The sequence below is a fragment of the Amphibalanus amphitrite genome, unplaced genomic scaffold (assembly GCF_019059575.1).
Source record: "Amphibalanus amphitrite isolate SeventyFive unplaced genomic scaffold, NRLGWU_Aamphi_draft 000059F_arrow, whole genome shotgun sequence".
Lineage (NCBI taxonomy): Eukaryota > Metazoa > Arthropoda > Thecostraca > Balanomorpha > Balanidae > Amphibalanus > Amphibalanus amphitrite.
In genome coordinates this window covers 20,401-41,561 of record NW_024881555.1, presented here as the reverse complement: position 1 = coordinate 41,561, position 21,161 = coordinate 20,401, and the positions used below count along the sequence as shown (strand labels likewise).

The 21,161-nt window shown below is 47.4% G+C and overlaps 1 protein-coding gene across 2 annotated transcripts; it reads left to right on the top strand.

Annotated features, from left to right (window-relative positions):
- Window positions 1–5,373: 5,373 nt before the first annotated feature.
- Window positions 5,374–19,285, top strand: LOC122378466. Of its 2 annotated transcripts, none has more exons than XM_043359559.1 (5): window positions 5,374–5,459; window positions 8,220–8,869; window positions 9,167–9,317; window positions 18,445–18,624; window positions 18,861–19,285. In XM_043359559.1, the coding sequence occupies exons 1-5, from the start codon at window positions 5,412–5,414 to the stop codon at window positions 19,101–19,103; spliced, it is 1,272 nt and encodes a 423-aa protein (XP_043215494.1). In that variant the 5' UTR covers window positions 5,374–5,411; the 3' UTR covers window positions 19,104–19,285. The 2 variants fall into 2 exon arrangements, with proteins under 2 accessions (XP_043215494.1, XP_043215495.1); XM_043359560.1 differs by lacking the exon at window positions 5,374–5,459 and adding an exon at window positions 5,488–5,592.
- The last annotated feature ends 1,876 nt before the right edge of the window (window positions 19,286–21,161 follow it).

The window sequence follows — 21,161 nt, the reverse complement described above, 5'->3', positions numbered from 1 at the left end:
ATTCAACGGTTTGACTGAGCTCAAAGGACACAGTAATAGTAATGTCAGCCTCATTGCAAAAGTTTCAAAACCACAAGTTTTCAAGAATATGTAATAAAGATGGTAAGTAAACAAAGCCGTCTTTAATTACATGCTTAGACTGCTGACCTATAAGGCCCGGGCAGCGCTTGTCGAACAGCTCTGCGGATCCGAAGGTTGGGACTTTAATTGTGAAAAACCGCCCGCCCGCCGCCAAACGCAAACACCACCAAACGCACGCCCAAAACGCAAACGCAAACTTCGCAAAAAAACAATCAACCGCCCGCCGAAAACCGCAGAAAAAAAACGCAAAAAACGCCGCAAAAAAACGCCCGTCCGCCGCAAAACGCAAACACCGCAAAAAACGCAAACACCGCCGCCACAAAAAACGCCCGCATCGCCCGCCGCCAACGGCGAAACGCCGCAAAAAACGGCCGCCCGCCGCAAACCGCAACAACGCAAATAACGCCCGGCCGCCGGCAACCGCAAAGCGCCGTAAAAAACGGCCGCCCGCCGCAAACCACAAAAAAAACGCTGCAAAAAACGGCCGCCCGCCGCAAACCGCAAAACGCCGCAAAAAATGACCGCTCGCCGCAAACCGCAAAACGCCGCAAAAAACGGCCGCCCACCGCAAACCGCCGCTAAAACGGCCGCCCGCCGCCAAACGCAAACACCGCAAAACACCCGCATCGCCCGCCCGCCCGCCGCCAAACACAAAAACCGCAAAAAAAACGCAAATACCGCCGAAAAAACGCCCGCACCGCACGCCCGCCCGCCGCCAACCGCAAACCGCCGCAAAAAACGGCCGCCCGCCGCGAAACGCAAACACCACAAAAAAACGCAAAAACGGCCGCCCGCCGCCAAACGCAAACACAAAAAACGCAAACACCGCCGCAAAAAAAACGCACGCCGTCCGCAAAACGCAAACACTGACGCATTAAGACAAATATGGCGCCTTGCGGCAAGTGTGGTGCATTCATATCTGCTGTTTAAGCAACCAACCCTCCATCAGCGCATCCTAATCGTCCAATGTTCGACAAAGTTACGCACATTCTGCGCTTTGCGGCAAAAATGGCGCTTTGAGACAAACGTGGCGCACTGCAACAAACATGGCGCATTCGTTCATGTCGCTTAACAATTCATCCACCCACCAAATTCTAGCCCAATCGGACTTAAACTGAAAAAGTTATGTACATTTCAATATTTCACTATAAAATATGTCCGCAACGGAGGTGCCCAGATTTGCACGTGTGCCACGTGACCACCGGTGGTGCAAGCAGGACTTGTCCCCTCACTGATTGCACCATTTCAGTGTTCCTGGCTTGTGCTGTTTTCGTGCTATAAGGCCACAAATCGGCAAACACACGATAATCTGGGAGGTACGCGACTCAAACACGTGGCCACGTGGCACGTGCCGGACCTTTGATAGCTTCACCGTTCACGCCACGTGATGACCCATCGACGTGGCCATCAGCATATAAAAGATGACCCCGGCCGGTGTCACCGTCCCTGAACAGTGGACGGGTAAACTCGAAAAACGGGAAAATTTAGGGAAATTTCACCTTTCGAATATATAATTTCCGCAGAATTTTGAATTTTTCATTTTACAAAAAATCCGAGATAGCAGTTTTTTAGGCCCCTTCATTCTGTGCCTACACCCTTTTTCAGATCGACCCTATCATAAAATCTGACGGCCTGACGGCTATTTTCCCCATTCCTTGCATTTCACAATGCTAGTATATTTAAGCACCAAAATTGACCCCGTGCCACGGCACGTGCAATAGCACGTGCGCCACGTGACCACTAGTGCGACAAGCTGGACTCCTCTGCTCACCGGCTGCGTTGATTTGGTGTCGCTAGGTGGAGTGGTTTCCACGCCATAGGACCCCCAGTTGGCCAATGTCGGATTTTCCCGGAGGTTACCCCAAAACGTTTGCACGTGGCACGTGCTTTTCAATCGCCCCATATCTGACCCATACCACGTGGTAGCCGACACCCCGGTGCACAACATATTGGAACTTTTTCAAAATCTAACGTGGAAATTTTTGGCAAAATTGATTTGAAAATAATTTTTCGAAATCGCCATAGGCTCAACATGGGGTAACTGTCCGTCACGTATAACTGATGACCCATGGCCATGACCATGACTACTGCGTCTGCGAGGAGAGTCCAATGTGGTGTTAGGCATATCCAATATTTTCAAGTTTTAACCCTCGCCCATAATGGTGCTTTGCCAGCCGCGAACGTATAATAGCGGGGGGGGGGGGGGGTCCGTCAGACTCCCCTTGCCGTTTGACCCCTGATTAAGCTACAGTTTTGCGGAAAAACAAGCGTGTTGCCCGTGACAAGAGGAAGCTGATAATACCCAATTTTAAGGTCCTAGGTCATTTGTTGACCTTCCAGATCAGGTCAATGGCCCAAAAGTCGGCCAAAAGAGTGGGCCCCGCCGCCGATGCCTTGTTATCTTTGCAACTCGTCATAATACACCTGGTCCGCCGCCGCCGCCTCGACGATTTTTGCAGCTCGACAGACACATGCACCTGGTTCGCCGCCGATCCCTAACAATAAATGCAGCCCCCAACATGGTCCACATAAATGTTTTAGACCAGTTCCTATGCACATTACTTGTGCTCAATTATTTTGCATTTTAATTTCATAAGTAACTACCCAAGGATCATTTATCGGCGGCTTCATATCCGGTACGAAGGGAGAGACGGGCTGCCATGGCACAGGTACGGCTCTCGCGAGATTAACCCGCGCCCTGATGGGGTCTGCCGAGCAACGCGGTCTGATGGGGGGGGGCATTTTGCCCCCCCCCCTAAGATCTCGAGAACCACGCAACATAGCGACAAGCGGTAAACGGCGTTGGATAGCCCCAACGGGGAACTACCTTGTGACCCAATTTCATTGACCTCGGTCAAACCGATGACGTCACAGGTCAGGTCAAAGGTCGAATTTTCACCGTTTACAGGCATTTCAAGAAATGCGTTGTAAAATCGAGTAAAATGCATTTTATTGAAAATCATCGATGGGAAAATGTTCTTCAAACAAATATTTTGCTATTTGAGGTCACTGATACCAGGTCAGGTCACAGAGGTCAGGTCACTGGGGGGTCATAATATGAAAGTGTCGTGTGATACATGTTTTATGGTCCATTTTACATGACAAATGCGATAATGTGGGTCAAGCAGGCTTTTGGGCCAGCTTAGGTCACGTTTTGGTCAAGGTCAGGTCAAGGTCAGGTCAAGGTCAGGTTAAATTAGGTCAAATTTCAAAGTTGATATTTTTGCATAAAATGGGTACCGATTCGATGCAGCTCGTCACGGGGAGTTCAATGGTGGTCTTTGTTTTGCGCTACGAGGTCTAGAATTGCTAAAAATTGAGTTCAAAAAAATTACGTCATCAATTTTTAGCAGTTTTTTCGCTATAACTTGGCCAAAAAAAGAGGTATCGATCTAAAATTTGGTATGTATATCGAAGAGCGCAGGGACTATGACATGTACCTATTCCGATTTTTTCGAAATTCGAAAATTGTTTGGAATTTTTTTGAGTTTTTTCTAAAAAAAAAACATTTTTTTATTTTTTGGGGTGAAAATCCCAAAATTTCGAAAATCCAAGATAGCAGTTTTGTAGTGCCGTTTTTTTCTACACAACCACATAAAAAACTTTAAAATTGCTTGCTAACTGTAGAATTGGTGAGCGTTTCAAGATGTCATGTTTTTTGCTCATTTTTACTCGAACATGACCTCAGTTTGACCTCAATAACTCCTGATCTGAGGTGACCTGTGACTTGAAATTTTGTGTGAAGGTGTCAAATTGATGCCCGGTAAGGTAACCAAAATTTGGCGGCGCTGCGCGCTGCCGTTTTTACGCTATTTAAGAAAAACCACAGGGGGGGGGGGCAAAATGCCCCCATCAGGGCGCGGGTTAAGCGGTAGGTTCTGCATTTTGCATTTCCGATTATGTCTCAGAAACTAATCGATCTACGATGAAGCCATTTTACACGATCATGGCCGGCTTATGAGCCAACAAGTCGATCGCATCTCAACACTAAAGGCTTAAGACGACGAAGATATAGCCTGAAGTGCCCTAAATTTTCTAGGTGCAAAACCTACCGCTAAAACCCACGAGACCTGTACCTATAAACAAACAGTTTGTCCCGCAAAAATTCTTTGAAAAAAAGACATTTCTAAACCAGTAAAACGCCTTTTGGGCGAAGAACGAGCGAGCGAGATAGTGAGCCCTGCACGTGCGGAAGGGCGAGAGGGTACTTCCAACGGGCTTGCGCAAAGCACCCTTCTAACCGGTCGCTAGCGGTGTACCAAATTTGAACGCAATCGGCCCAGCCGTTCCTGAGATCTGGAAGCGGCATTCTGCACGTGCGCACGTGCAAACGGGGTCCAAACTGACTTTTGGACGGCACCCTACTAACTGGTCCCCAACCGTGTACCAAATTTGAGCGCAATCGGCCCAGCCGTTCTCGAGATCTGGCCCCTGCACGTGCGCACGTGCAGTAGCACCTTAACCGCAACACATGGGAATGCATTGTCTGGTGGGTGCCTACCTGTATGCCAAGTTTCAGCGAAATCGCCCCAGTAATTACCGAGTTATTAAAATGGGAACAAATTTGACACCTCTTATTGTTGTATTTTGCACGTGCACTGGGGGTGACCCACATGCATCGAGAGTATCCTATTTTTGGTAGAAGGGATGCTGCTACCCTACAAAAATTACCGCAAGCCAATCGCCCAAGCGGCTGCTGAGATATGAGCCTCCCAAAATCACTAATTTTGCAAAACAGCTTGAACACCCTTGACTTTTCACGTGGCACGCGCCACGACGGTCACTGAGATGTATCAAATGTAGTCAATTACGGGGTAGAAGGGATGGGGCTACCCAACAAAAAAGACCGCAGGCCAATCGGTCCAGCGGTTGCTGAGATATAAGCCTCTCAAAAGCGTTACAGGCCGGGCCGGGCCGGGCCGGGCCGGGCCGCTCATACTGAGATTTTTCCGTTATATTGAAAAGACTCACTTCGCTCGCTGCGCTCGCTCGCTCGTAATAAACATAGCCTATGGGGTATATATTTTCAAGGCATATGACAGAGCAGGTGTCTCGATCTCAGTAGGTATCTCGAATCGTTCTGAGCGATCGTCTAATATAGCCGCGGCGAGAATCAACAGTAAACCTCTTTTCATCCCCTTGCTAAGCCTTTTCCACAACTCTTCAGCTTGCCACATGGCACAGTTATATGAGCGCTCCAAAATCGGACCTCTCAATACGCCGCTGTCAGCTTTTGGATGATAACTGGGCTGATAAACGGTCACAGCCGGGTGCACGTGACCGTTCGGCTCGCGACGCGTCACTGGCGTCAGTTTTACCTCGGGTGCGCCATGGAGCGCGTGCAGCTGACCGCCGCGGAGACTGCTGACTCAGAGAAGGTAGGAGAACGCTGCCTTGTGTGGTATACACAGCTGGCATGTGTCACGGAGAGGTCGGCATGTGTGGGGGAACGGCCATTGTGGGCGGTGGAACGGTGTCAGTGCTGGAACGACTGCTGTGGGTGGTGGAACGGTGAGCGTGAGCAGTGGAACGGCCACTATGGGCGGTGGAACGGTGGGTGTCAGTGGAACGGTGAGTGTGGGCGGTGGAACGGTGTCAGTGCTGGAACGACTGCTGTGGGTGGTGAAACGGTGAGTGTCAGTGAAACGGTGAGTGTGAGCGGTGGAACGGCCACTATGGGCGGTGGAACGGTGAGTGTGGGTGGTGGAACGGTGAGTGTCAGTGGAGCGGTGAGTGTCAGTGGAACGGTGAGTGTCAGTGGAGCGGTGAGTGTCAGTGGAACGGTGAGTGTCAGTGGAGCGGTGAGTGTCAGTGGAGCGGTGAGTGTCAGTGGAGCGGTGAGTGTCAGTGGAGCGGTGAGTGTGGGTAGTGGAGCGGTGGGTGGCGAGTGGACGGTGCAGGTGCCGCGACTTGGTGCAATCGATAACGAAAGGTGGCCTTGGTTGACGGAGCAAATGGTATGTAGGTACATACAGTCCCTCGCAGAAGCAATGTGTGGTTTCAGTCGTGGTTATACTTTGCTTCTGCTTAGGAACGATTTGCCAGACTACAATGGCAACACAATGTATAATGAAACTTGGAATGTAGCTTACATGCTCGTCATCCTTGCAGCTGCAAGTTTATCTTTTGCTATCTACTCCTGGATCACTCCGTATTTGAACATCGGCAGTCAAAGCCATCTGCTGAGATTGGCAAAACCGCACATTATTTTAGCAGTGGGCTGTACATACCTACCTCCAGGACCACATTACGTGGTGGGCTCCCTCGGCAGTGAGTTGAAAATGGTAAGGATAGCCCACAGTTAGATCACTTCCTTTTTTACCTCTCACCGAAACAAAGCTACGAAGCTATTCGGAATTGCTTTAATGCAAGATGTTCAACTCAAATTGTTATGAGGATACACCTTTAGTGATTTGGGATAAATCTTGACAAAATGCAGGTCAAGTTTAGGGAAATATAGTTATGATATATAGTTAACCCGCGCCGGGCCGGTGCTCTGAGATTCCGCGCCGGGCCGGGGGGGGTGTCTGAACACCCCCTTCTAACTCGGCTCCTGGGCCACGTAGCGACACACGGTAAGCGGCAATCGAAAGAACGTCCAAAATAAGGACGAAAACTTTCCGGTCATTTTTTGGGTCAGGTCAAAGGTCAGGTCACCAGAGGTCACCAAAGGTCAAATGTCCACTATTTCAACATTTTGGAAACTGCCAACGGCTATCTCGGGAACCGATAGAGCTACAGCGCCGCGGAAAAGCGCATTCGATAGCCCTTTTACAGACCTTTCTGAGTAATGTTCTCAGATTTGACCTCAGGTCAACGGTTTAGCCTCCAGGGGGCAAAAACTCCAAAAATAGCCGTTTTTACGAAAAACGTTTTTTCGGCAATAACTTTTGACTCAAAAGAGTCATGACATTACTTTTGCCACCATCGTGTTCCTCTCGTCGAGACGCGTCGAATGAACTATCATTTGACCTTGAAAGGTCAACTTGAAAATTTGACCTCAGGTCAAGGTCATGACCTGACCGGAAAAGGTCATGTTGCATATCAGTCGATCCGCAACGTCGAGCCGAACACATCTAAGGCGTTTTCCGCGCTCTAGCACGTCTCTATCAGAAGTTATTAGCGAAAAACTGTTAGATTCTGTTCGTGACCTGAGATGACCTCGGGGACATAACGAGGGGTCACAGTTGCCATTTTCCGGTTCAGTGAGTCCATTTTACCTACATCTCGATGTTTGAGAGTGTCTAGAATAACGTTCGTGCAAAACAGACGCTTTTCAATTTTCTCCCATTGACTTATAATGGAGAGGTCGCAAAATTGACCTGACCTTAGGTCACCGATATCAAAATTCCGAGATATACATTTTATAGATAATGTTGCTCTAATCAATCGCTGAAAGTTTCAAGGCAATCGATCAATCGGTATAGCTATGACGAGCATTCTTATTTTTTCTGAGGTGAGGTCACTTGGCGTGACCTGGTGACCTGACCTAAGGTGACCTGGGTCTGAAATTTTCACAACATGTGCGGAAAAGATGCACAAACAGGTGCGCCGCCGTTTTTGAGATATCTGCGAAAAACCGCAGGGGGGGGGGGTGTTCAAACACCCCCCACGGCCCGGCGCGGGTTAAGCTTAGGCAAGTATATGAACGATTAACTCATCGATTCCGTTGCCGCTAAAATAGTCGAATTTAACCTTGACATTGTACCGGTTTTAGTGACCTGGTGACCTGGCCTGAAATGACAGAGAACTGAAATGGTGCAAGGTAATGCAGAGGTTAGCAAAATTCAGCGGCGCACGCGCCGCCGTTTTTACGTTATTCGCGAAAACCCTTATGGAGGGGGGGGGGGTGTCTCAACCCCCCGGCCCGGCGAGGGTTAAATAACTGCATATGTGCGCATTATACATATCTACTTTTCAGCGATCCATCTATTAGACGACAGGATGTCCATGCATCCTGTCGTCTAATAGATGGATGCGAATGGACGACGACGCGAAAGTTTCCATGGCCGTAGGTCTGCAACTACTGATTTGTGGTACTGTGAAGTCACAAAGAGGCGTCAAAAAGGGGCTATCACTGTTCATCAAAGAAATTTTTATATGCATCGGAAGCCTGACACAGATTTCTTCATCGGCAGAGTTCGAGCCATGACCGTCGTGGGTTCCGTATCCCGGTGGCGGTGGGGAGGCTGCCGCAGAGACTCAGCGGCCGGACCACAGTGCTGCTGGTCGCGCTGCTGGCCGGCTCCATGCTGCTGCTGCACTCGGCCGGATCCGGACACATGAGTCCAGCCGCGCTGGGGCAGCACTACAGTCAGATCCGCAGTGCCGCCCACAGTCAGCTCCGCAGCCTGCTGGGCAGTGCCGGCAGCGAGCCGCTCAGTGCCGGCAGGGAGACGGTCAGCTCCAGCAGAGAGACGGTCAGTGCCGGCAGCGAGCCGCTCAGCGCCGGCAGCGAGCCGCTCAGTGCCGGCAGCGAGCCCCTCAGCTCCGTCTACTGCTCGCAGGCGTGCCCGTGCGCCTGCCGGCCGTGGCGGAGGCCGGAGGACGGCGAACCTCCCGAGCCGACCGTCTCCAACTGCGGGCCCACCGCCGACCGGCGCGGCGCGCGACAGAACGTGCTCGCCTACAGCTTCTATGGGACTGACGTCAAGTCCTACCTGAGTGGAGTCAAGCGGAACGCGATGCGCTCCCTCGAGTTCTATCCCGGCTGGACAATGCGCGTCTTCCACGATGGCAAAGCTAACTTCACAGAATGGAATAAGACAGCCTGCGAAGTCACTTGCCAGTAAGAGATGCTTCTGCTGCCTCCACTTGAGCACGTGCAGAGGCCGCCTCCATGTCACAACTCGGCATGCAGCCAATTGCGCTCAAGCCTCAAAGCTGGTACGCCGTCTAACGCTAGATAACGGCTGGAATTGCTTCAGATAAGTCGCTTTTAAGATCGGTTTGATTATCTATTGTTTATTATATATCATGTATTTATTATATTAATATAGTTTCTATCGTCACCCCTAAAAGACCACAAACTGGAGCTGTTAACAAGAATGGCATGTGCATTACGTTCATTTTCCCCTACCTATAGGTTTCCGAGTGTGGATCTCTGTGACGTGCGCCAGCTGCCCGGTATCGGAGACATCAGCAGCCAGGTGGGATCGGTTTGGCGGTTCGCCGTCATCGCCGACGAGTCCGTCGAGCGGTTCCTGATACGGGACCTCGATTCCATTTTGACGCAGGTGAGACAAAGTACTCCTTTAGTCACCTACTCCAGAACACAGAAAAGGCAGCCGCCGGCTGGTCTTCGCGATGAAACGTCCTTCGTTTTCAACTTAATCGTTCACACAAAGTTGAAAGTTTGTGTTTCAAAGATATGTAGAGAACGCATGAGAAATGCCATGTATCAATCGATGTGCATCAAGGGCGCACACAAAGGTTGGGCACATGGGCCTGTGCCCCCACCCCCATTCGAATTGGGGACCCCGTCTCAAATGGTCCTCAAATGGGTCCCTAATCCTAAGATCGCCGAAAACCGTCTAAAAATAAGCTGAAATAATAATTGAAAAGACTGGCAGGACCATCTCCGGCCCAAGCAGGCCCATATAACTCCATGCGATGCCCTGATACCTAAATGGTTTGAAAATGAAACCAGCTGTTTAAAGTGACCATCCCACCTTAACAATGGTTTTGAGTTGAGATAGCCAAATTGGGGTCCCTGGCTTTCAATTACCGGCTTGGGCACTAAAAACATCAAGAACTGCTTTAATTCGGAGATATTAAATTTCAAACCTGCAGTTTTCAGATTCTAAGAGGATAATGTATTTGAATGCTCCCTTAGAGTTTGTGACGTCAGCGGAGATCTAACGATCTTTAAATCTTATTACGGAGCGAGCGAAGCGAGCGGAGTCTTACGTAGAATAACGGAAATTTCTGAGTATGAGCGGCCGGCCGGCCGGCCGGCCGTGCGGACGCTTTTGCGAGGCTTATATCTCAGCAACCACTTGACCGATTTACATGCGGTAATTTTTGTAGGGTAGCTTCATTCCTTCTACCAAGTATTGGACTATTCCCGATGCATGTGGGTGACCCCTTATGCACGTGCCACGTGCAAAACGAAGAGGTGTCACTTTTGTAATTGTTGCAATATCTCGGTAGCTACTTGGCCGATTGCGCTGAAAGTTGGCATGTAGGTAGGCACCCACTAGGCACTGCATATCCATGTGCCAGAGTTGGGGTGCTGCTGCACGTGCGCACGTGCAGGGGTCGTTTCCAGATCTCGAGAACGGCTGGACCGATGGCGCTCAAATTTGGTACACGGTTAGGGACCAGTTAGTAGGGTGCCGTGCACAAGTCAGTTGGGACCCATTTTGCACGTGCGCACGTGCAGAGTGCCGCTTCCAGATCTCGAGAACGGCTGGGCCGATTGTGCTCAAATTTGGCACATCGCTAGAGACCAGTTAGTAGGGTGCCGCGCACAAGTCAGTTGGAGGTACTCCCTCGAAATTTCGCACGTGCAAGGCTCACCCTCTCGCTCGCTCCGTTACTCGCCCCAAAAGGCGTTATACTGGTACTAAAACCATCGGTAAAAGGTGGTGGGATATATTGATTTGCATGCAACATTTGCCGCAGTCTTAGGATGCCAAATTATTACTTCCAAACGACGTCGATCGAAGGAATAGCAGAGGTCCCAAAAAGTATGCAAAAGATAAACTCTAATATCTTGAAAATCAGTGAATATTTTTCGGTGAAATTTGGTAGATATTTATTTTCGATATTTCTGAACTACGGGACATCACCTGTATGCCAAATCATTAACTTTGTTAAAGGTGGAAGGGTCCTTTTAACCCTCGCCAGGCCAGGGCCTTTTTCATAACGCGGACGGCCAGGGGGGTGGTACGCCCCTACCCCTGGTGATTGGCTTCTATGGCACTTAGGAACGCCAAATTTACAGGGTAGTTGGGTCCATAGAGGATTTCACGACTGTGTAAATTTGGTAGATCTAGGTCAATATTTATGGGGGTTTAGGGGGTAAAAAATTGTAAAAAAAATTCTCTAAAACAAGTCAAAAGTTTTTCGCTTATAACATTTGACGTAATTAAGATAAAGCAAAAACAAAAGCACCAGTGAACTCAGCACATCCGTGCACATCAAATGATATACTTTGTTACAAGTTTAAGTGAACTTTAAATTTTCCTCATTATTAAGTGAACTTCAATTAATTAATTAAGTTCAAGTTAACCAAATTGCATCATATCGCATATCATTCGACTCGGCTGATCGCAAGGAACACAAGGACACCATTTTTGAAGGTCTAGCCTCATTGTGTGCATTAGCAAAAGCAATTTTTTTCATTTTACCTCAGATGACCTGACCTAAGCGTTTTTTCGGCAAACAAACACCGAATTCATTTAACCCGCGCCCTGCTGGGGGAGGGGGTGTTTGAACATTTGCTGGGGGGAGGGCGACAAACGGAGCGAGCGAGAGGGTGAACCTTGCACGTGCGAAATTGTGAGGGGGTACCTCCAACTGACTTGTACACGGCAACCTTCGAACCGGTCACTAGCGATGTGCCAAATTTGAGCGTAATCGGCCTAGCCGTTCTCGAGATCTGGAAGCGGCACCCTGCACGTGTGCACGTGCAAAATGGGTCATAACTGACTTTTGCGCGGCACACTACTAACCGGTCCCTAACTTGTATCAACTTTCAGCGCAATCGGTTCAGCCGTTCTCGAGATCTGGAATCGACCCCTGCACGTGCGCAAGTGCAGCAGCACCCCAACTGTGGCATATGGATATGCACTGCCTAGTGGGTGCCTACCTACATAGATGCCAACTCTTAGCGCAATCGGCCCAGTAGTTACCGAGATATTGCAATTGTTACAAAACTGACACCTCTTCGTTTTGCACAAGGCTGAAGGCATGTGCATAAGGCGGCACCCACATGCATCGGGAGTAGTCCCATACTTGGTAGAAGGAATGAAGCTACCCTACAAAAATTACCGCATGTAAATCGGTCAATTCGTTGCTGAGATATAAGCCTCGCAAAAGCGTTACAGGCCGGGCCGGGCCGGGCCGCTCATACTCATATTTTTCCGTTATGTGGGAAAGACTACGCTCGCTTCGCTCGCTCCGTAATAAGTCAATGGGAGAAATTGAAAGTCGCCTCTTTTAGACGGAAGTCAATAGACACTGAATTACTAGTATTAGTATTTTTGACAGTGACACACTGAACATGAAAATGGCACCCGTGACCCCTTTTTATGCCCCTGAGGTCAACAAAGGCATCTGACAGTTTTTCGCGTAACTTTTGATAGAGGCATGCTAGAGCGATGGAAAAAACCATAGTGGTGTTTGACTCGGCGATGCAGATCGACTGATATGCAATTTGACTCTTACCGGTCAGGTCATGACCTTGACCTGAGGTCAGATTTTCAAGATGACCTTTCAAAGTCAAATGATAGTTCATTCGACGCGTCTTGACGAGTGGAATACGATGCTGGCAAAAGAAAGCTCAGAAAGTTGGTGCAAGGTTTTAGTCAAAAGCTATAGCAGAAAAACTGTTTCAGAAAAAATCGGCTATTTTGGCAGTTTTGCCCCCTGTAGGCAAAACCGTTGACGGTAGGTCAAATCTGAGAGAACTATTCAGAAAGCGCGTTAATAGGGCTATCAAATGCGCTTTTATTAATCAGTTTCCGAGCTGTGCGTCGATTTGTTGAAAAGTGTCGAAATCTGACCTACAAATCGGCGAATTTTGGCCTTCAATGACCTCTGGTGATCTGATCTTTGACCTGACCAAAAAAAAAGTGACTGAGGTGATTTCTTCCTTATTTTTGACGCTCTCTCGAAGCTCGCCTTTCCCGTATCGCTACGTGGCCCAGGAGCCGAGTTAGAAGGGGGATGTTCAAACCTCCCCCCCTCCCAGCAGGGCGTGGAAATCCAGGACCCCCAGCGGGGAGCGGGTTAATGGAGCTAAAACAACACAAAAACGTTAAAATGGAGCATATTTTTACAATTGGAGCTATTCAGACAAATTTTCTTAAATTTGTCGTGACCTCGAGATGACCTCGGGTCACCCGAACTTGAAAAACTTGGATGTAGGTTTTACAACTCGGTGAACGTAGCATATCCTGCCAGTTTGAATCAAATCGATGAACAACTCCAGATTTCATTGACAAAATAGCGCATTGTCAGTGCTATTTTGACCATGTACCGGTTTTTTGACCTTGTGACCTGACCTGAGGTCAATGGAACACAAAACTCCTAAGACACGTGTCAAATGGCTGCCCCAAGTTGGTCTGAATTTGTATGGCCCTAAGTCTTACGATTCTTACGCTCTTAAGTCTTAACGATACCTAAAGTCAGCGATTCCGTTGCCGCTAATATAGTCCCATTTTACCCTGACCTTGTATTGGTTTTGGTGACCTGGCGACCTGACCTGAAATGACAGAAACCTGAAATTTTCAGGGAAGGTGCCGAGAAGTTGTCGCAAACGGTATGTTCAATTACGCGCCGCGTTTTTACGTTATATTTGCGAAAAACCTTGGGGGGGGGGGTGCATCACCTCCTCTTGGCCCGGTGAGGGCTAACCGCGCATTGACAAGAGCTCGAGCTTCAAGCCAGCCGAAATATAACCTCATAGGGCAACCTTTCCGGCTGGGGCCTGGGGCCCTTTGGCATGGGGAACCCAGTTTGAGGGTCGTGCCAGCCCCCCCCCCCCCCGCGTTAAAAAAAAAAATCATGTGTAAGCGCCTGATTCCATTCCATTCCAACTGTTTATTGGTAATACAAATTAAACGCATAATATATAGTAAAATAAGAGGAGGCACAAAAGCCAAAGGGCTTAAATCTCGGTGCCAACTCTCGTGATGCAGTGCACCGGAAATATGTATAATACTAGCGCAGACACACATACATGCATACTTACATACATACACATACATACATACACATACATACAAACATACTTACATACAACATACGTACACGCCTGAACACATTCATCATCTCTCATACTTCGAACATACGCTCAGTCAGAAGTTCGCCCGACCGCCGCCCCGTCGCCGGCCACCGCCCGCAGCCACCGCCCCCGCACGCCCCGCCAGGAGGCCGCGCCCGGCCAGGTCCCTGGATGAAGTTAGAAAACGCATGAGAATCTGTGAGTATCTTGTATAAATTTTTGGAAGTGGCGTGCCACCGCCCGACCGCCGACACCGTCGAGGCCTGAGCCGTGCAGGAGGATTTCCAGTTGGATGGTTTAGGTTGAAGTATAAAGTTGGATTGTAGGCTTCGGGATATATTTTGGTTCATTTCGTCTCTTTGTCGTGTGTATAATGGGCATGATAAGATAAAGTGTGCTGTGCTTTCTTGAGGGAAACCGCACAGACAAGCTGGAGAGTCAGTTTTCTGAATTTTGTATAAATGAGAATTTAACTGTGTCATGTTAGTCCTTAGTCTGGTGTGAAGAATGTTTAGATTTTTGCTTCCGTGTGAATAATATGTGGGTGGTTTGGATGCCGAATAATGTTTTTTGATCCACTTGTTGAAGTCTGAGAGGGGCAATTGCTTTGTGGTCTCTGGCAGTGTATTCCATTGTTTTCCTGTGAGAGTAAAGAAGGAGCATTGATGTGTTGTTGTCCGGGTTCGAGCTAAAGTATGGTGTCTAGCGTTTCGAAGTGTCATGTTTATGTCATATTGTCGTGTACGTGGGATGATAGTTGAGATATAATTTGGAATATTGTGGTTATCAGGTCTGCTTAATTTGTGATAGAGTGTCAATCGATGTGTTTGTCTTCTGGTTGTCAATTTGTCCCATCCTAATTCGGTGCGTAGTTTGTCAGATGGTGTTCTAAACAGGGTCCCAGTCGTCAGTCTCGCTATTCTGTTTTGTAACGTCTCCAGTCTAGAAATGTCTCTTAAAGTGATATGTCCGTCGTACACAGTGTCACAATAGTCAAAAATAGGTAAAATGTACGTTTTGTAAATTTGTTCTAGGATATGTCGAGGAAGATATTTTGCAATTGAATATAATGGGCTGGTATTTTTGTTTATTTTGCTTATAATTTTGTTTACATGTTCGTGGAATCGGAGATCGTGGGAAAATGTCAGTCCAAGGTGTTTATGAGTCTCATCTTTCGGTATAGGAGTGTCAGCAAAATGAAGTGTCGGCTGTTGGTGTGACTTTTTAAGTGAGAATGTTTGTTGACTAGTTTTTGCTGAATTGAATGAAATGGCCCAGTCTTGTCCGTATTTGTAAATTTCGTCTAAGTCTCTTTGTAAGGTCGTTTGGGTGTTTTGTAGTGTGTCTGGTGAGTGGGAGGCATATAAAGAGGTGTCGTCTGCGAATAATAAAATGTCGTTGTATGTGCGTTTTGATAGATCGTTTAGATAAATTAGTGCTAGAAGAGGTCCAAGTACCGATCCCTGGGGGCATCCTGCGTTGATTTTGCGTTGTTGAGAAAAGGAATTTCGAATTTGTACCCGTTGTAATCTGTTACTAAGGTAAGATTTTAGCCAGTGGAGAAGTGTTCCTGAAATTCCGAATTCATTTTCGCATTTATATAGTAATCCTTTATGCCAGATCTTGTCAAAATATTTCGAGATGTCTAGGTATATTGCCGTGAAGTCTTGTCCGGTATCTAAAGCTTTATATAGGTTGTGTGTTAAGTAATGAAGTTGAAGTTCGGTGCCATGTTTTTTGCGGTAGCCACTTTGTTTATCTGTCAAAAGGTCATGTTCTGTAATGTGTCCGTAAATTTGCCTGTATACAATTTTTTCGAAAATTTTAGAAATGGCCCATAATATGCTTATGGGCCGGTAGCAAGTTGGATCAGAAGGGGAACCTTTATTTTTGAAAATTGGTTTGATGTTCGCCTTTTTTAGCTCGTCTGGATAAATGCCTATTGCTAATGATTTGTTAAATAGTTGAGACAGTGGTTTTGCAATTAGGAGTGCTGTTAGTTTTAAGAACTTTACGGGAAGGCCGTCTGGTCCGGTAGATTTGTTGGTGTCTAGAGAGTTAAGTATTTGAAGTACTTCATGTTCGTCAGTCGTAATGTTGTCGAGGGCTGGTATCGGAGTCATGTTTGCGGTAGTTGTCGGTGGAAGTCGTGTGTCTGATATGTCAAGTGTGGATTGTAGAGCAAAATGTTCGTTTAGTAATGTCGCCTTGTCTTGTTCGTCGTTTAGTATTGTGCCGTCACGTCCGAGGAGTGGTGGAATTGTGTTATTTTGTTTTCTCCCTGTTATTGAGGCAAGTGTTTTATGATATTTGTGTAGGTTTTGTTTATCGTTCAATAACTTTTGCACCTCTCTTTGCATGTACTCGTTTTTTAACCGTCTGTTTATTGCTGTGACTAAGTTACGTTGACACCTCCATCTCGTCCAGTTACTTTCAGTTTGCGTTTCCTTTGCTAGTTTAAACAGTCTATCCCTTTTACGTATGGTTCTTTTCAGCTCTGATGTTATCCAGTATTTGTCATTTTTCTTGCGTTTCAGTTTAATTTTTGGAATTGCTGCTGCCGCCGCGTTGTGTAAAGAAGTAATAAATTCTGATGTTGCGGTATTTATGTCCTTGTTCATGATGCTTTCCCAGTCAGTGTCAGTCAGTGTCCTAGTTAAAAGTGGTATGTCCATGTTTTGGTAGTCCCAAATAGTTACAACAGAATCGTCGTTGTCTAATGTCGGTCGTGCAAAGTCAAGTGTTACAAATGTTGGAAAATGATCTAGGTTTGCAAATGATGATAGTATTCCGCTTTGTTGAATTATTTCACTGTTGTTAGTAAATATAAGGTCTCTAAGGTTGTTTACGTTTGTCGTGATTCGGGTAGCCTGTTGAATAATTTGATAAAGGTTTAACGTCTGCGCAGTGTCTTTGAGTTTTTGGTCAAATAGAGTCGTTCCACTGTGCTGTGCGATAGGGTGGTCAAGATAAATGTTTCCCGCGTTAAAGTCTCCCAATGAAATTATTGCCGTCGGTGTATGTGTTTGTGCCTTACATATAGTTTCAGAAAAATTGTCTAAGAAGGTTTGTAGTCGGTCGCTGGGAAGGTTAGGTGGGAGATAGATACTACTGACTATGAGTGTGAATTTGTGTGTTTTTATTTTGGCCCAGACCCATTCCTCATTCCCAGACTCGATATTTGACAATTTTTGAACCGGAAAAGATTTGTGTACATATAGTGCTACGCCTCCTCCATGTCGCGTTCTGTGTTTGGTAATGGGCGGGTGAAAGTCATCTAGTGTATACTGGCTGTCAGCCACCGAATTGTCAAGTTTTGTCTCTGTTAGTGCTAGAATCTGTATGTCGTTTGTTTGAATGAATTGTTCAAGTTCAGCGATTTTGTTTTCTGAGGTAATGCTATTGATGTTGATATGCGCAATCGTGATCTGCTTCGTCTCTGTAGGGCCTGGATTGAGTTCAATGCCGTGCATGGTGAGCAACATTAGTATGTTCATGTAGGAGCCGAGTAGTGACCACTGTGAGTTAGTCAAAATAGGGCAAGGTAGGTCATGTCTGGTTGTGTGCACATTTGGTAAGGATAGGACTGGTCTTGGTCTGGTTGGGTACAAGTCGGTAGGTAATGCAGCAGCAGCAGTCCAAGACGGCGGCAGCGGCCGGTCGGCGGCCCGCAGCACACCGGCGGCCGAAAGAAGTCGCGGGCCCGGCCGGACGCGCCCCCCCCCCAGCAGAACGACGGCGGCAGCAGCCGACAGGGTCGGACGAGCAACAGGCAGCGCCGGCGAGCGGACTGGGGACAATCGCGTGGGCTTGTTACGTACGGAACAGAAGTTACAGAAAATCAAGCAGAACACAAAGATTAAGCGTAACATAACAGCAGATAAATGATGCGCATTTATGTGCTGTAGAGGCTGATGCTTTTAATGGTTATTTGATTTTGCTGTATCTTCATTAGAACGGAAACTATCAGCCAAAATGCAATCAAAGGAAATCTTAGCATGTGTGTTTGTGTGTGTGTTTTTATGATGTGAAGGGTTTTTTATGGACCAGTATGATCTGGAATAAAGTTTTCTCTGTCTGTCTGTCTGTCTGTCAAAGAAGGAATCTAACGGATTCGTGAAATTTAGACCACCTGGGGAAGTTGAGCTCTATAAATTAGCCACAAAGTGTACACTAGATAAAAATTTACCCAACCCCCATCTAACCTGCGAATTAGGGTTTTAGGCGTCGTTAGCACCCACCGACAGGTGGCTCTTATCAACCATTGGCCTTCTACGGTATTAATTATGAGAGAGGCTTTGGTGGGTGAAGGGAAGGGCTATTGCGAGCTACTCATTTATAAGTCACTTTTTTACTTATAGTCACATTTCCTATTCTATTCTATTCATGGTTCCTGCACTGCTTTTCAGAGAGAACGCGACGCTGTGACTGAGTGGCTCGAGTCCAACAAAACGTTCCACGTAATGCGGGATCACCCGTGGCACGGAACAGAGATTCTGGCCGGCATGTGGGGCGGGTGGAACCGCTACAACGACAAGTACCGCATCCTCAGGCAGCAGATGCTCGAAACAGTTAAACCCAATGGAAAGGTAAGTGAGTCACATCGTCTCATTTCATTACGTTTGTAGACCTGTTTCGACAAACAGTGCCTTAACTACCCACCTATCCGGCGATAATGCTTGGTACGCTTCCTGGAAAGTCGTCGTCGAATTGTGCACGTCGAGAAGGACTGGGTTTACCGTTCGTTTTGAAATATAGGTCCATCATTCAGAAGACATGTCTTAAAGTACATACATCTGACTATAGTTATCCGGTGTTGTTGCAGAAATCATGGGACCAACACCTACTGAAGACCATTCTGTGGCCGGAAATGGTGCGAACTCGTGACGTCATGTCCCACGACAGCTACCTGTGCAACAAGTACCCGTTCACTCAGCCGTTTCCCACAAAGCGCGCCAACATGACAGAGTTCGTCGGCTCAACGTTCACCAGATACACGCTAACGGTGAAAAAAGAGTGCCCGCTGGCCTGCAGGCCGCCGAAACACATGGACTGGAAATACTGCTGAGGCAGACTACTCGACGATGGTCTCAATAGTTAATGGCATGCAGCGTGTTCCAAAAGCTATACAGAACTATTGGTAGTCCATGGTGTACCTAATAAATTCCCTTGATGTGTATTGCCTTGAAGTGTACCTATTTATTTATAATTGTGCATTGTGTAATGATAAATATGACCAGGTTTCCAAGAGCGTTTTTACGTCTGGGACAGGTCTTACGGCAAGGAACAGGCCCGGAACAGGTCTCACGGCGGGGACATGTGCCTGGGACAAGAATCACTGCGAGGACACGGGACTGAGAGTTGACAGGTCTCACGGCGGGCCTGGGCCACGTCCCACGGCGGGAACACGGCCTTGGCCAGGTCTAACTGCGAGGACACGGAACCGGGACAGGCTTTACGGCGGGCTTGGAACAGGTTTCACTAGAGGACCGTTATGGGCCAAGGCCCATTATAAGAGCCCGGACAGCGCAGTCCGTGATGAATGTCAAGAGTTAAAAAAGACAGACAGCTCTGCTGATTAGCGTTTACGGCCCAATCATTGTTTCATTTATTAACACGCGCACTGCAGCGGGTCTGAGCCGAACACGAACTGCAGGGGGGGTGGGTTGAAAACAACCCCCCCCCCCCTGAGATCTCAAAAACGGCGCAACGTAGCGACAAGCGGTAAACGGCGTTGGATAGGTTGAGATGAGATCTACAAGAAATATTAAGATCATTTTTGGGTCAGGTCAAAAACGAGGTCAGCAGAGGTCACCAAACTCAAAATGTTGCGACTTTTTAGCGATCTCGACATCCCTCCATATTTCCCGCTTTATCTCGGGAACTAGATGAGCTAGAAAGTTGCGAAAAAAGCATTCGATAGCTGTTGAAACGCTCTTTCGCTAAGCTGTCCTCAGATTTAACCTAAAGTCAACGGTTCAGCCTATAGAGGTCATGTAATGTCAAATCAATATTGCAAATTTTCCGGAAATGCTTTTTCTGCAATAACTTTTCTTCCCAAAGAGATAGAGAAATAATTCACGCACCATCGTTCTTAGCTCGTCAAGGCGCATCGAATGGTATATAATATGACCTCGAAAGGTCAAATTCAAAAGTTGACCTCAGGTCAAGGTCATGACCTGACCGAAATAGGTCATTTTGCATATCATTCGATCCGCATTGACGAGACAAACACGATAAACGTCGAACGGAGTCTCTGTCTCTATTCAATTAAAAGTTATTGAAGAAAAACCGTTGGTGACCGTTGAATTGCATGCCGGGCCCCAAAAAGTGACCTGACCTAAGGTCACAGAAATAAAAATTTCGAAATATACAAAATGTTCCTTATGGTCTCCTAATATGTTTCTGAAAGTTTCATAGCATTCAGTCAAATGGTGTGGATGTAGCACAGCGTCAAACTTTTTATGAGGTGAGGTCACTTATCGTGACCTGGTGACCTGACCTTGCATGACCTAACACTAATTTTTTCAGAGGTGATGTAAAATTGTTTGATGAACAGCTATACAAAGTTTCAAAGTCGTAGCTTTGCTGGTTTTTGAGTTACAGCGAAAAAAACCAGAAGGGGAGGGGGGTTGAAAACACCCCCCCTGCAGTTCGCGTGTTAATATTTACGTAAAATACATAACAAAACTCTCCATTTATCTTACCACATCACATTTTTTTTAATTTTGGACATCTATGTGTCGTGATAAGCTACACTGAAAAAATCACCCAAAACCGGCGAGTAAACCGGTGCCTCGCGGGTACCCCTATCCGCAACCATTTTTAACCACCCTCCCAGGAGTCAAGTTAGAGCATTACACTTCGCAATTCACTCTGGAAAGTAGTAACCCTTCACGGCTACTCGCGCACCAGTGGCTCGCGACCCCTCCATCGAAAGGTAACCATTGACGCCTACGTGGCAGACGCGCCCCACAAACCCCTAAGAGAGGGGCTACCCTCCACGCCTATACCCTTCTCCGACCAAGTCACGAGAGCCCCCCCAAAAAACTCCCACGCTTGTCCATATTTGCGAGAAGATATCTATAATATAGCAATCACACACCCCGAAAACATCGGTGAGAAA

Excerpts from the sequence above, each read along its gene's own strand:
- LOC122378466 (XM_043359559.1), top strand. The coding sequence starts at position 5,412 with ATGGAGCGCGTGCAGCTGACCGCCGCGGAGACTGCTGACTCAGAGAAG. Across the intron at positions 9,318-18,444 it reads TCGATTCCATTTTGACGCAG|AGAGAACGCGACGCTGTGAC; the intron begins GTGAGACAAAGT and ends ACTGCTTTTCAG. Across the intron at positions 18,625-18,860 it reads CAGTTAAACCCAATGGAAAG|AAATCATGGGACCAACACCT; the intron begins GTAAGTGAGTCA and ends GTGTTGTTGCAG.